Source organism: Charadrius vociferus, unplaced genomic scaffold (genome assembly GCF_000708025.1).
Source record: "Charadrius vociferus isolate BGI_N301 unplaced genomic scaffold, ASM70802v2 scaffold158, whole genome shotgun sequence".
NCBI lineage: Eukaryota > Metazoa > Chordata > Aves > Charadriiformes > Charadriidae > Charadrius > Charadrius vociferus.
In genome coordinates, this window is record NW_009661372.1 from 2,249,627 (window position 1) to 2,264,672 (window position 15,046).

General features: G+C 37.4%; 1 protein-coding gene across 1 annotated transcript in view; it reads left to right on the forward strand.

Moving 5' to 3' along the window:
- Nucleotides 1-14,463, forward strand: part of SNX24 (sorting nexin 24) — a 45,025-nt gene extending 30,562 nt beyond the window's left edge. Inside the window, exons 3-6 of the mRNA XM_009893797.1 lie at nt 7,077-7,171; nt 8,321-8,353; nt 9,267-9,331; nt 13,975-14,463. Coding sequence (XP_009892099.1) covers nt 7,077-7,171; nt 8,321-8,353; nt 9,267-9,331; nt 13,975-14,045 — 264 coding nt within the window. The 3' untranslated portion in view covers nt 14,046-14,463. The remainder of the gene's footprint in view (nt 1-7,076; nt 7,172-8,320; nt 8,354-9,266; nt 9,332-13,974) is intronic.
- The last annotated feature ends 583 nt before the right edge of the window (nt 14,464-15,046 follow it).

The following is a 15,046-nucleotide window of genomic DNA, read 5'->3' on the forward strand; positions in this document are numbered from 1 at the left end:
TGATCATCCCCCTGTACTCGGCACTGGTGAGGCCCCACCTCGAGTGCTGTGTTCAGTTTTGGGCCCCTCACTACAAGAAAGACATTGAGGCGCTGGAGCGTGTCCAGAGAAGGGCAACGGAGCTGGTGAGGGGTCTGGAGCACACATCTTATGAAAAGCGGCTGAGGGACCTGGAGGTGTTCAGCCTGGAGAAAAGGAAGCTGAGGGGAGACCTTCTCGCTCTCTACAACTCCCTGAAAGGAGGCTGTAGCGAGGAGGGTAGGTGGTGGTCTCTTCTCCCAAGTAACAAGTGACAGGACAAGAGGACATGGCCTCAAGTTGTGCCAGGGGAGGTTTAGGTTGGATATTAGGAAAAATTTCTTCACCAAAAGAGTTGTCAAGCACTTGAACAGGCTGCCTGGGGAAGTGGTGGAGTCACTATCCCTGAAGGTATTTAAAAGATGTGTAGATGTGGAGCTTAGGGACGTGGATTAGTGGTGGACTTGGGAGTTCTAGGTTAACCGTTGCCTTGGATGGTCTTAAGGGTCTTTTCCAACCTAAATGGTCCTATGATTCTAAGAAAGGTTTATCACATCCTAAAAAGACAGGAACATGCACCAAACCCTGATGTTTACAGGAACAGTCTTAGGACCAAAGAAACACTTGCAGATTTGGAAAATCTAGAACTGACATTTTCAGTGCCAGCTTTATTCGCCTTAAAGTAGAGTGTGTATTTATGGTAGTCCTTAATAACCTGATCAGATACTGTTGCGCGTTTTTGCTTCTTTTTCCCCTCTGACCTCCTCCTCAGTGCACAAGGATCAGCATAGAAAGGCAGAAGCAACTGGCTGCAAGAAACCAAAAAAAAAGTACTGGTTTCCAAACTTTCCAGGTGTCATAATTTTGCAACCTGAATGTTGGGTTTTTTTTTTCATTACAGTGTATTTGTATTTAGTTTCTTTAAGTTTTCAGAAAACAGTCAAGCAAGTTTAAACCTCTTCTGCTTTACCTGTTGTTGTATTGTGGATTGTAAATGTGGTTGCTTTTTTTCCAAACCTTCCCCTGTACTCTTGAGAAGACTTTTCCAAGCACAACTAACTCATTTTTTTACTGTCCTAGGTGTGTATTTTCTGGATCTACTGATTGATATATACATATTAGCGTCTAAGGCATTCCTTCACCTGTTTGTTATCAGCAGCATTATTGACATGATCTTAATTACTTGGTAATTGTCCCATTGTCTTAGTGGTCCATTGACTTTTAAAAAAATACTTCAATTCAGCCATTTTCAAATCAACGTTTATTTTAGTATCTTTGTCATTAATAGATCTGTTTACTCTTTGTACTACTTTTTCCTGTTACTTATTTTTAAAAGCCTTTCTTGTTCCTAGTAACTTTTTAATATCATTAGCTCGTCCTGCCCTTCTGCTTCTTTTTCTTTTGCTCTGTTGATTTCTTCATTTCTCATCCAGCTTTGTCTTAACCTCCAGTCCTTTGAGCAGTGTCTCAGGAAATTATATTGACTGCTTCCTTTCATTTTTATTTTTCAAAGGAACTGTAGTCTGTTGCACTTTGTTTCTAATCTTTCAAGGGCTAGTCTCCTGTCTTGCTGCAGAGAGATTCACTGTTTGCTCCCACTATATTATGTTCCCAGTTTTCTGAAAAAAAATTCAATATTGTATTTTTCACATCAAATGGGTTATATTTGTACACTTAGCCTCAAGTCAATCTGCTCTGCACTTAGTAGTTAAATATTGGTTGGAACTCTGTAAATGTATAACTAACTACCTTTCTAACTGAAGTACTAGCGTAAAACTAACTTGGTAGTATATTTAATCAAGATGAGTAAAGTGCTTTAAAGATAGGTTAGGTGAGGCTTAAGTAAAGACATTAATAGCCTATAGACACTATCATGAATTTCTGCATACATATTTTCAGTGATGATCCAGCAGTCGTTTAACCTGTTAGGCTTCCCTTCCATCTAGTTCATTTATCCTCTGTGTAGCTTGAGAATGCTGTGATAGATGGATTTGTCAGTCAGGAGATATCTGGTGAGTTTTAAGCTTGCTGGAAGTGTAACAAATTGATCTGAAAGGGTGCATGAATTTTTCTACTATTCTCCAGTCTTGAGATTCAGAGGTGCACGTCCCCTCTGCACTCTTTTTTTTCTTTTTTTTTTTTACTTTTGTGACTTTACATTAACTTTCAGTTAGTAACTTCTGGATCTTAGTTGGAAGTATTTTGGCATATAATACCTACAGTCAATATCTTGTTCCTTTTCAAGCTCCACTCTTACTGTTGACTTCCCTTTGATATGTAGCCAGGGCTTGTTAGCTAGCTGGTACTTTATATGGAGCATCACTTCTGTGTCATTGTATGTGTGTTTGCATGCTTCTTTATACAGAGTTTTAAGCGTGTTTGATGACATCCTCCTGTTCTTACAAAACCACCCATCAGGGAATGTTTCTGGTAGTAATGAAAAATGGAGAGTCCTTACTACGACAAATTCAGTGACAACTTATTTAGAAATAATTCTTGTTGATAACCTACAACAACATCCACACTGAAGAAGGGAGTGAGTTTCTTCATAGTTCTTCATTGTGGGTAATAGAAAATGTTGTTGTATCTGCTATTACTTTAAAAAAATGTAAGCTTGCTCTTAGAAGTCTGGTCCCTTCGTCGACTTGGTTTTTAGTTAATGTGTTCTTTTGGTAACCTTTTTATCATTTCATGGGACTGTGTAAAGCAGTTCAGGAAAAGCAGGTTAATAGAAGGATATAGACTCCAAAGTGTTCTAAAAGATGTGGGTTTTGGTCCCAGTGGAGACTGACACTCCAGCGTACTTACTGTAGCTGGAATTTATTGATTTTTTTCTCCCCCATTTTAGCTGCACCACTGAATTAGGTATTGTGAAGCATCTTTCCCTGTGAAGAGAGGAAAAACTGTCATGAACTTTTTCACCCTAACAGTACAGCATTTCAAACTAAACCCGATTGAATGGAAAAGTCTGTAAGGACTCTTAAAAATCTTGCAACTCAGCTCCCCACTCTCATTTCTCCCCCTCCAACAGCTGTTCCAGCAGCCTTGAGAAAGTATGATAAAAGATTGTAATAAATTAATTTTTGAATCTTTTTTCATTAAAAACAACAGCAACAATAATAATAATAAAAATCTGTGAAAGCAATGCATTCCTGTGGCGTGATCTCCTAAGGTTAGCACAGTGGTCTTGTTCGGGTTTTCAGAAAGATGTTCAGTTACTGTTATAATTGGCTGATGAGTAGGTTTGGACCTAACTAGAATGCCAGTGTTCGATTTTGCAGTGTCCTCTGTGAAGATATGTCACCATTTACCCTGGGTTTAGTGACAATTTTCTAAAATGGAAACTCGTGGGAAATCATTATGCTGTTTATATGTCTCCCGTGTTGGAGAGCATTATCCTGTGATATTTTAGCACTGTTTTCCACTGCATGATGGCATCTAGCTAAGGTTAAGGCAGAACAAGTCCCTTTGCAATTTTGTGACTATATTTTACTTGCTGAAGGAGAAAAGATAACCGACAATTAAGTATTTCAGATGTCACTGAAAGAACATGTGCAACTAATCAATTACATCCTTAGGGAACATGATTTTATGAAACTGATAAGGTAGAGAAATTGGGATTTTTGTGATTTGTGTTACATAATAATAATTGCACCCTTCCGATGAAAAAGACATTTCTGCTGATGTAAACATCAGGCTTTCCCTTGTGTTTTGTTTTGTTTTTTTTTTTCCTGAAGCATGAAATAGTTCATTAAAGTGTGACAGTAACAGATAAACACCCTTTACGATTTTCTAAGAAAATACGGCGCTTATACTCTTAGTTCAGCTGAAATCAATGAGTTTGAAAAATGTATTTTTGGAGTCACTTCCCAAATCACTTGCCAGAGGTTGTGTTAGGTGTTTTAGTTTGGGGTTTTTTTATTTATTTTAAGAAGGAAATACACATGCTAGGTTTTTTTCTTAAATTAGTCTACTTAGCACTCTTGGGCCCATATTTGAAACTCTACCAAGCTATGATCTTGGTAGAATTCAGATGTGTTAGAAATTCACATTACTAACAAACTAATCGCAAGGTTTTATTTCTTTGAAAATATATATCTTTAAGTTTCTGATTGCAGATGGAACACAATAGTAGTCATGTTTACAAGCCAATGTCATATATTGACTTGAACAAAGGCTATAGTTGAGCATGTTACAGCACAAATTATATATAGTGGTTTAGAGACTTCACCTGCTGATTCCTTTTCTACTCAGCTATTATTTAAAGATCATCAAGTTTGCAAAATATGTATTTCTTACAAGTTTTCAGTCAAAAGTTAAAAATCTGTTGTGTCATGAGTCGTTCCAGGTAAATTAAGCCAATTATGATAACATTTATTTCTAATTTAAGAGTATTTTTTTGAACAACTAAACTAGGAAGTTAAGAATGCTGACATTTTTCTCTGCACATCCACTTTGGGCCACCACCAGAGGTAGAAAATGCACCTAGACAGACACAACTAAATGAGTGTGGCTGGCTTTTTTTCTGTTGTTCCCTTTTTTTTTTTTTCTCTTTTCCTTTGGTTCCTACCATGACTATTAAACAGCTGGATTTTGTGCTGGCCCTTTTTTGTATCGAAGCCAATGAAGTCAAGCCAGAAGGTAATTTTCCCCGATTAGTATAATTAACTTGTACATTCATTTATTTTTTTAATTCCTTAAAATGTATGCCACATTACATTATATCAGTTGAAAAATGCTCCTTTATTTAATGCAGTCTTTCCACCCTTCATAAAATTTTGGAAATGACAAAATTCCCAATCAACAAAGGCAGCATCCAAAATACAGCGCAGTGCGAAACTGCCTTTGCTTCTCTGCAAATGCTACACTTTCAAGTTTATTGATCACCAAAGCAGAGTTACTGACAGTTAACAAACTATGGATTAACACACTAAAACACATGCTATTTGCTTACATCTTTTTGTGAAACATATTTGGTCGGGGCAGGGTTAGCAGGGCTAGGGTTGACTTGCTGCGTGTCATGAACAAAAACTAAAAGGAACAGAATGAGGTATTAATCTGGAGTGAGTGGAAGTAGAAACAAATAGGTTTGTAAGACCTGTCGGGATTTTTCCTTTTATACCGTGATGTATCCTTCTCTTCTTCCCTGACAATCACTGTTCTGTTCAACGGCCTCAGCAGGCAGCTCAAGTTTTGGAAAAAGCTGTCAGGAGGTGTAAGTATGAGGTTGCACGTAAGCATCAGATGCCCTTAAACATCTTTATACAACTTTTTGCAGTTCTTCGTTGCATATAATTAGTAAGATGGGGTTTTTTTGAGCAAATCATACGCATTGTTATGCAGTTCACACGCCCTCTGAATATGCATCCACCTCCACCCCTCCTTCCGTGCATAACCTGAATGCAGAACAGGATAAATTTTGCAGCAGCAGAGTGCTGATTTTGCAGTATGCAAACAAAGTGGCATTTTTTAATGCAGCATCTTCAGATAGAGGTGAACTGAAAGGCTTATCACTTGCCAACATTTCAGACCTCGCTGTTTGCTACATCCATTAAACTCTAGAACAAAAAAGTTCAAAAGCTGCATTTTTCCCTGTTCTTTTTTTCAGACTTGTTAGGGATGGCCGCAGCTGTTGAAGAAATGTAGACTCTGAATTCAGATTTGCAAATGTAACACAAAAAAAGAACCAGTTCTCAAACATCTTTGTTTTCAAATGTATTTCTCTCTTTAACTTTGTGCACATCTTACGTAATTTTTACATTAACTGGGTTTTCATTACACAAATAACCAAAACATTTGCTATAAAACCTGCTATAAAATCCAGATGACCTCTAGATGTCTAGATGTCTCTTACAACCTGATTTTTTGTAGTCCTTTTATCCTCTACATACCATTGCGTCTCCCTAGTGATATCATAAAGTAAAAGAATACACACGCAGGAATAAGTTACCTCCTGAATGTAAATAGAGTAATGTTTCTTCCCATCACCAGTCTTCTTTCTTCTCAAGATTTTTGTTTCATTTGTGAAAATGAACAGGATGAACATGGATAGATTTACTTGTACAAGTAATTTTATTTATAAATCTAGTGAAGTTTCTTCCACGCATATGTTCACTCCAGTTCCAGGCCTTTATGAAGGAAAACTTTAGGGAAGAGCTTGTGGCTTTCATTTGCACGTGAAGTATGTGTCTTATCAGAATGTGTGGCAGTATGAACAGTAAATAAATAGGTGCTTAATCTTTCAGGTGAGACATTGGTTGAATTAATGGACTGTTTTGTCTTGTGAAAATTAAAGACCAACAGTTATTTCTGGTCTGCTTCTATGAAACTGTCAGAGATCTGTTGTTTCCTTTAAAAGTCATTCTTTCATGATGAACATGAACCTAAGCATCTCATTTAGTTACTACATATTTTTAAGTGCACTTGCAATTAATTTACTGAAAATTGATAATCATCTCATCAATGGAAAAACAGAGGAGGATGGAGTCCGGCTATTATGCCATTGCTGTGGAAGAACATGGCAGGTCAGAGCCACAGCGCAGATACAAGGAGTATGTTGTAAGCTGATCCGTGAAGCCAAGCAAAGAGTTTCCCTTGTTAGCATTTACCAAGGCATGCATTAATAAAACTGCACAAAGTGGAGACTTCCCTTTTCTGCTGATGTGTCAGACAGGAGTCTTCTGTGAGGTGAATGTGAAAGCACTGAGCTGTAGCTGCTTTATTTTATGTTTTAAATAAACAGAATTTTATTCACAAATGAATGTGCCAATAACTTAGTTCCTGAATCAGACATCTCTGCTTGAGAGGCATCTAGCTTGGCACCAGTGATGGCAGGTGAAAAATAATAGTAACATAAGTTGAATGTATTTATATGTGATCCATTAAGAACTGTGGTTTTCTTATTGAAATGAAGCACTCCAAAATAGGTGTAAAAAAATGGAGAAGAATTGAAAAGTGTTGCCAGTGGAAAATATTTTGGTAGCTTGAATAAAAGTGTTTGATATCCGAAATATTAAAAAACTTGGATTTCTATTGTGCCTTTTTTTTTTTTTTTTCAGACAGTCATTTTAGAAAATGAAGAGCTCCCTAAAATATTTCTTGATTTCCTGAACGTTCGCCACGTACCTACCTTGCCAAAAGCAGAAAGCTGTGGGTAAGCTCTCATTTACTGAAAAATACATGGAGGCCAAAAGGCCCATATCCACTCACTGCTGATGCAATTCCATTGACTTAAAATGGTCTTGCTGCCAACTCTAACACTGTAAAATAAATGGGCATTAGGTTCATGTTAAGTATGTTTATATATCCCCAAAACGTGGTAAAATAAATCCAGCCTGTTCAAAGACAGAAGTGAGGTTTACTGTAATATTCTTGGAAAGCAAAGGAGAGTTTAGATGAGAAAAATATGATTTTCTCATAGATCTTGAAGTTTGTACTGAAATGAATTTTGTAGGATATTCATAAACACCTACTAAAGTTGCACAGAAAGCATTTGTGTGTGTTTGATGGTCCTGGTATCTGGACAAAATAGAAGTTCATTCTGTGATTATTTGATGGTCTCCCTCAGTGTGTTTGAAAATGGGGTCTTTCACCTTTCCGATGACGTCTACCCCAATAGTCCCATTGCCCTTCTTCTGGGAAGGGTTCTTGATCAGGTGGGAGAAAAGAATCTTTGTATGATTATGATGAGTGTAATGACTACAGAAATTCCAAAAACTGTGTAACTGGAAGCTCTGCTACCATCTGCAGCTGTAAGGTTTGTAGGGAGAATAATTTCTTCTGCTATGCAAGCTGGTGTAGTTGGAAAGTCTGGCAGCATTACCAGAACTTGCTCCCCAGAAAGCTACGTGGCCTTTTTCCGCTTGGGGGGAGGCTGTGTTAATCTGCAGTGGAGAGAAGGCGAGTTGAGAAAAGTGGGAATAGTTTTGAGGCCCTCTTACACTCAGAGGTGTTTGTGGCCCAGGGCGTTCTCCAGAGCAAGTCAGAAGCTAACAGACTTGTAGTTTTCACTTGTAGTTAATGACATCAGACAATACCTTCAGTGGGACTGTACCCCATCGCTTCATAGGCTGATAGATAGATGTGCTCGTGAATCTGTTAGAGTAAAATGGATGCTGTCATTTCCAAGTAGTGGTAGTTGTAAAATGATACGGTCTCCCACATTCGTTCCCATCACACTACGTTATGCGGCTACTGATCAGAATAAGGTTGCTCTCTTTGATGGTTCTTAAAGGATTTGGGGTCTTTTTTATTGTAAAGTTGATTTTATTGTAACCAAAGTTTCCTCTCACTTTACTTGCAGCTCTTTTGATGAAACAGAATCTGAGGAATCAAGGTGAGCTTGGTCCCTATTCTTTCTAGGACACCAGATTAATAAATTTCTCAAAATTGTTGGCATTCACTGTATTTTTTCCTTGCAAAATAGCAGTAGTTTAGCATTAAAATGTGAGGTGTTTGTTAAATATTATGGCTAGTTTCATCAGTTGTGCTAGATCCATCCTTTTGTAGTGTGAATTGAGCATCCTTATGTTGTATTTAAAATTTCCTTACAAAACCCTAGTAGAATACTGCTAGCTTTGAAATATTTCTGGGAATGTTTTTTACTCATTGACGTGTATTTTGTGTAGCAAGAAGATTTAGCAGAAGGAATTAGAGGTTTGGCTTCTCGCCTATGCATTTGATAGAGCTTTGTGTATATGTCGTTGCACTATTTGGCACGTGTATGTACAGAGCAGAGCAGAGAGGGGTGGTGTTGGCTGGGGAAGGGCATCTGTACCTTGACCAGGGGTGGGACACAGCCCTGTGAGGGGACTTCTGAGGACTTTATCTCCATAGGTGAGGTGTACAGCAACCACCTGGGGGGCTGGAAGAACATGGTGAAATTTCGAGGCTGTTTGGTGGCCTGAAGAGCCCATAGACCATGGAGCCCCGTTGTAGGTGACCTCGTAGCCTGCATTACACCAAGTACCGGCGAGAAAAGCAGGATCGGGAGGTCTCAAAGCCAGCTGCAAGCTGCCCCTCCTGCATGCAGCCCCTTGACTTCCAGCTACACATTGATGGTTCACTGTGTGGCTGAGGAGTGGCATCTCCAGGAGATGAAGCCTGCCCTTTTTGGGCAGCACTGGTGTGCAGAAACGCACTGGCATGGCTCCTGCGCAGCTCGACCACCTCACTGTATCAAAGCTAGTTTGTAGAATATTCTGTTTGCTGTCCCTTGATACTGACATCCCTGTTCTTGACCTTTCCAGCAAACTGTCCCACCAGCCTGTGCTGCTGTTCCTAAGGGATCCATATGTCTTGCCTAAAGCCAACGGTAATCAAACCTGTCATCTGTTAACAGCGCTTTACTGATCTGACCCTGCACCGCATAAAACACATTATTATTAATACCGGCCTAGTCAAATGACACCGGTCCAAAATCTAATAACCTGCCAATAAAATGATAGTTCTTGTGTAAGAACCCATTAAAACACTAAGTGGGGTGGGTGATTTTTAAAAGGGTGGAATTTTTCTCCCCCAGTTGTTCTCTCAGACAAACCTCCTGAGAATTCAAATCAAAAGATGAAGAACATTGCTTTTCTTTTCTTGTTGTTGACCCTTCGGGCTGTTTTGCCTCAAGGATTTGAACTTAAGAGGCCCAGTCCTTTGTAAGTGCTTTTTTCCCTAAACACCAGTCGATCTGCTGCAAGCATGTTTGTATTTCCAATTGGATTATTACTATTTCTTATCATTTATAACCTCTAGAGCTTTTTAGGGGAGAAAAAAAAATGTATACTTTAAGTATAATTGATGTGTTTCACAGGACATTTACATTAGCCTTCATCTCTTAATACATGGTTCAAAAGAGTGTTTGAAAGACCTTGTTATAAACCCTTTTTCTTTTTTTTTTTTTTTATAAAAAGCTTCTTGTATTATTAATTCAGAGAACTTATCCTTTGTCTTAAATTAAATGTGTTCAGGAAAAAAAATGTCATTTTAGTAGTCCGTTCCTCATGGTTTTATCATTTTACTTGTTTGAACTGTCATGTCTACTAAATTTTGTATTAAAAATGTAATACACTTTCAAGGGAGAATTATCTTCCAGAGCGGCAAATTAAGATTTTTTTTTTAATGTGGCATTTTATTTGAAATCCAGAGTCAGGTTCTCAAGCTGCCTTGAAAATCATGAATTTTTTTAGAGTAAATTTAGGAAAGAACACTTGTTTGCTTGTAGTTTCTTAGCCAATAAAGTGTACTTCCTTGAGATTTTCTCTAGATGTATATAAATACCTGAAGGGAGGGTGTAAAGAAGACAAAGCCAGGCTCTTCTGAGCAGTGCCCAGTGGCAGGACAAGAACATCAGGAACATCAGGAAACACTTTGTCACTGTAAGGGCGACTGAGCACTGGTACAGGTTGCCCAGAATGGTGGTGGAGTCTCCATCCTTGGAAATACTCAGAAGCCATCTGGACGTGGTCCTGGGGAACTGACTCTAGGTGTCCTTGCTTGAGCAGGGCGTTGGATGAGATGACCACCAGTCATCTATTCCAGCTGCAACCATTCTGTGATTCTGTTGTTTTTTTCAAGCTTTTTAAAAAAAAACCCAAACACATAGGGACTAGGCTCATGTATTTCAAGAGGATTAAATTGTCTCTCTTGCAGGCAGTGACCACTCTAGCTAGAGCGTGGCTCAACAGTACTGACCCCATGGAGTCTTACTGAAGTTGAAGTTGTAGTTGAAACAGCGAGCACAGGGGTCCCGTGGGACCAAGGTCCACGTTGGAAGACACCTTACAGGGTCGTTTAGTTTTCACTTTGACTTAGCACTAGTCTGGTCACGTGGACTGAATGCCCATTTGAGGCTGGAGTGCAAATCACAAAATTGATGAACCAAAGCACAGTAAGGGCCACTGAAGTGGTCACTTCACAAGGTCACTCCTTACCCAAGTGACAACAGTAATGCACAGGCACCCACAGAGTTACCTCTGTCTAAAAGTTGGTCCAGATGCTGCCTATACTAATATTTAGAGTGAGACACATTGCACGTCTTAATCTTACTGTTTAATGCTCCCTTAATTGCAAACTTGGATTCCTTGAGAGCAGGGTGTAAATTATGAACATCATTTAATTCCATACCATTCCTGAGAGAGAAAATGGATTTCATATACAGTTATCCTGAAAAATGAAGACAGTACTTAATGTTTCCAGCCCACACGCAAGGTTTTGCTGTAAGACTTCTATTTGAGATTTTTGCAGTTCTGTGATGGGATTTATCCTCCTTCCCTAATATGTTCTCCGAGTAAGGCTAAGCTTCCTTTTCTTGAAATCATTAGGAACTTTATAACAAATTTTGTAATTACTATTTGAACTAGTGCTTTCCTTGGATTAAGATAAAAGCCTCTTTTAATGCCTGACATGGTTAAATATTAAGTAGGCCTCATTAATGACATCTGAAACAAAGGACTTTTTTCAGGCTTTTGCCAAGGCATTTTTTGGCTTTGACACACAATATTTAGAATTTCATATGGCAGGTGAACATTCTTTGTATTTGAAGACCCTAAACCATCAAATTAATTTGCAAGTTATTCTTTAGCTTAATGAATTAAAACACAAAATAGAATGCAAGTTGTAGTTTAAAAAGGGAAGAAGAAAACCAAGTTGTAAGTCTAGAGGCTCTACTAATTGACTCAAGCATAGTTAGAAAGAAACAAAGTTTATACACAACTGCCATTGCCTTTAATTCTTCTTTGGTTTTAGTTTGCAGCACAGAGAAAAGATAGATGAACTTTCTAGAATTTTCTCTCAGATCAGTTCTTACTTTGATAGACTCTGATTCCTTTGTAAAAAGCAGCCAAGGTTGTTCAAACTGTGACCAAAAGTAAGTGTCCATTAGCAAATAACTGTTCATTGTATGTACTCTTTGACGAGGGTGAACTGTGACAGTTGTTTGGATCAAATAGGAAATTGTCTATATGTGGGTTTTCTAATGAAATAAATAGTTGTTCCTGGAATGTAATACAGAACAATTTTTTTTTCCCCTCATTGCACTGTCTTTATAAAATATAGTCTTGCTGTTATTCTAATGACTGGAGTTCAAGCATTGTCGAGCTTCAAGACAACTTTCCAAGAATAAGATTCATAGTTATAAGCCTCATTGATTGTCAGACTCACTTTTTGTGATGTATCTAACAGTCTGAGTGCACATCACTTTCTGTGTAAGGTGGCCACTTCTTTTTGAGGGTGTAGGAAAAAATAATTACATACTATTTTGAAGAAAAATGCTGCAAATCGAAAATGATACCTGAAAATCTAAAAAATGGCAGCTCAGATTTACTGTCACTTGTTTGAAAATTGTTCTCGTGATTCTTTAAGCCATGTGAGTATCATAAATCTGCAAGACTGAGCTTCACTGTATTGATATATTTAACTTAAATTAATATGCTTGATTTTTTTTAGGCTATAAAGCCTCCCAGTAAATCTGATGCTGTAAAGTATCACTTTTTTTAATCAATACTTATTTTCCTATATATTCTGTATGTTACAGAAGAACCAGTAAAAACTGGTTTCTGGAACTGCAGCATTTAATTTAGGAGGAAAGCATCAGGTTGCCCTTACAAGTTTATTTTTAATAACATTAATGACAGCAGCATAGGGTTATTCTACCAGCGTGATATGGGATAGCTGAGCTTGCAGAACATGAGGAATCATTATTGGATTCAAAATATTAACAAGTAATTTACAATGATGACTTACTATGAGAAGTTGGGGAGAATTATGCATGTATTGTTTATGGTGGAGGTTGCAGTTTGTTAAAACATCCTAAAATATCTCTGTATCATCTTTAATACCTTATCATCTTTAATCACCTTATCAGACAACACCTTTAAACTAATAAGGTGGTTTTTTTTCTTACTGAGTCCAAATCTACTTTTTGCTCAATATTTTTACCTCCAAAATGATTCTAGCAAAAGAATTAGGAGCAAAATCTAATTCCCACCCACATTAGGCGATCTAATTTATCAAGTATCTAATGTTTTTTATAAAAGTTGCATTTCTCCTTTTTGAATATTGTGTAGGCTGATAGGTGAAGGAAAGGTTGATTAGTGTGGAAAGTTCTGTATCGGAAACAGTCTGTTCTTCTAGGCAAACCCATCTCCTAATGTACTAGCAATTTTAAGATCATAAGATGTGATCAGAAATGTACTTAATTTCTGATTAATTAAGAAGTAAACTCTTAAGTAAACTCTTCATTAAAAACGCAGTAGCTGGTGCATTTGACAAATATTTTCACTTCAGTAATGTACCTCCTGCCGTTCCTCTGTGTGGATCTGTTACCGTGTTCTGTCAGGTAGTTCTTTCATGCTAACTTTAACATGAAAATTAAGCACTGGTTTCCTCTCTACCTGCTGTAAGAACATAGCGGGCGTTTTTCCTTCAAATAATATGGGATGACTTTTTGTAACACATGACATTTTATGTTTAGACAGCCTGAAATTTTCCTGCCTCAAAATAATCATCTCTGATTGTATAAGCATCTTCAAGTCTTCTCAGTCTAAACATCGCTGTAAACCACAATGGAAAAACAGCTTTGAAGTATTCCCAGTAGCAATCTTGGAATTCCTTCAAGTATATTGAGATTTTGTTAGAAATTGAATTGCCAGTGTAATCCATCTTCCTTGTGAGAAAAGATTCAGATAAAGAGCTGGAGCCTAGCAGCATTAAGTATTAGAACATCCCTTTAAATCAATAAGCTACAAATCTGGCAGCGCATTCATGCAATGCCCAGTGCTACACTAAAGTGGCTTTAGTGCTGAAACAGCATTACTAATAGCACATCCCCAACATGGATAAACAGTTGAGTGATGCGGTAACCCAAACTGCACGAGGCCTTACCTAGTTAAGTTTCACAAAAACATTTATATTGTACTGAGGTAGATAAGCAAGCAAGTTTTTTTTCTTTTTCTCCTTTCTTTCCAGATGACTTCCCAAACGTGGTTATAGAAGGCATTCTACATGGAATATTTTATCCTCATTTACTGCCCAGGTAGATGTGACGCGAGGCTAGAAGAAGCTGAATCAAGTCTCTGAGTCATGTTTGATGGAATTAACAGGAATAAAATTCTGTGATGTGAAAATTACACTCAGAAGCAAGAGGCACAACCTCAGTTTAAGTTCAAGCATTATCTTTTTAAACAAAATCAATGTCACTACAATTGCTGCTTTTAAAAAAAAGATATGGAAACAACAGTATTGAAGTTATTTATACCTTCTATATATTGACATGCTCTAACTATTTAACACTAAAAGCTGAAAGTCATACACTGAACTACACTAACCTTTGAAAACAATTGAAAGCTTTACTAATTGTTTCTGTAATTTCTATCATAAATTACACTAAACCTTTTTGCATCAGGATTTTTCCCAGCACATTACCCATTGCTGGCAGTGGATGGATTAAAAGTGCTGGCACTGAAGAGTGTGAGAAATTGCCAAAAGAAAAAAAAAAATCAAAGCAAGAAGAAAATGAAAGCAACTTAAAAAGTGTTTTGTTCATTTTTCTTGAATTATTTTGAATCTGCTCCTTAATATCAGGTTGGAAAAGAGCCAGTGCAGGTGTATGGAGAGATTCTATTGGAAAACATGCTTCCACATTCTGAAATACATAGCTCTCAGGAAATTTTCTAGATTTCAGTTGAAATGCTTTTATCTACTAGGAGATTTTACGTGGCATTTATGCATCTCCATTCAGTTATGACATCTAATGTGTTTGTACGTTTATTCTTCACGTCGGTTTGCAGACTATATTCCATATCTTAACATTTTATTAGTCACGGAGCATACAACTCTGTGGTAAGCTAATATGTAGTACAATGATAAAACTAAAAGTGATACATATATATACACACATATATATTTGTTCAGGTTTAACTGGAAGTTTGTATGTGTGCTACTGGACATTACAAAATAAATTACTAGAACACGAATGTACCATTTTAGTGTCTTTTTTGTGCATTTCTATTCAAACAAGACATTTCTCTGAGCTTGCATC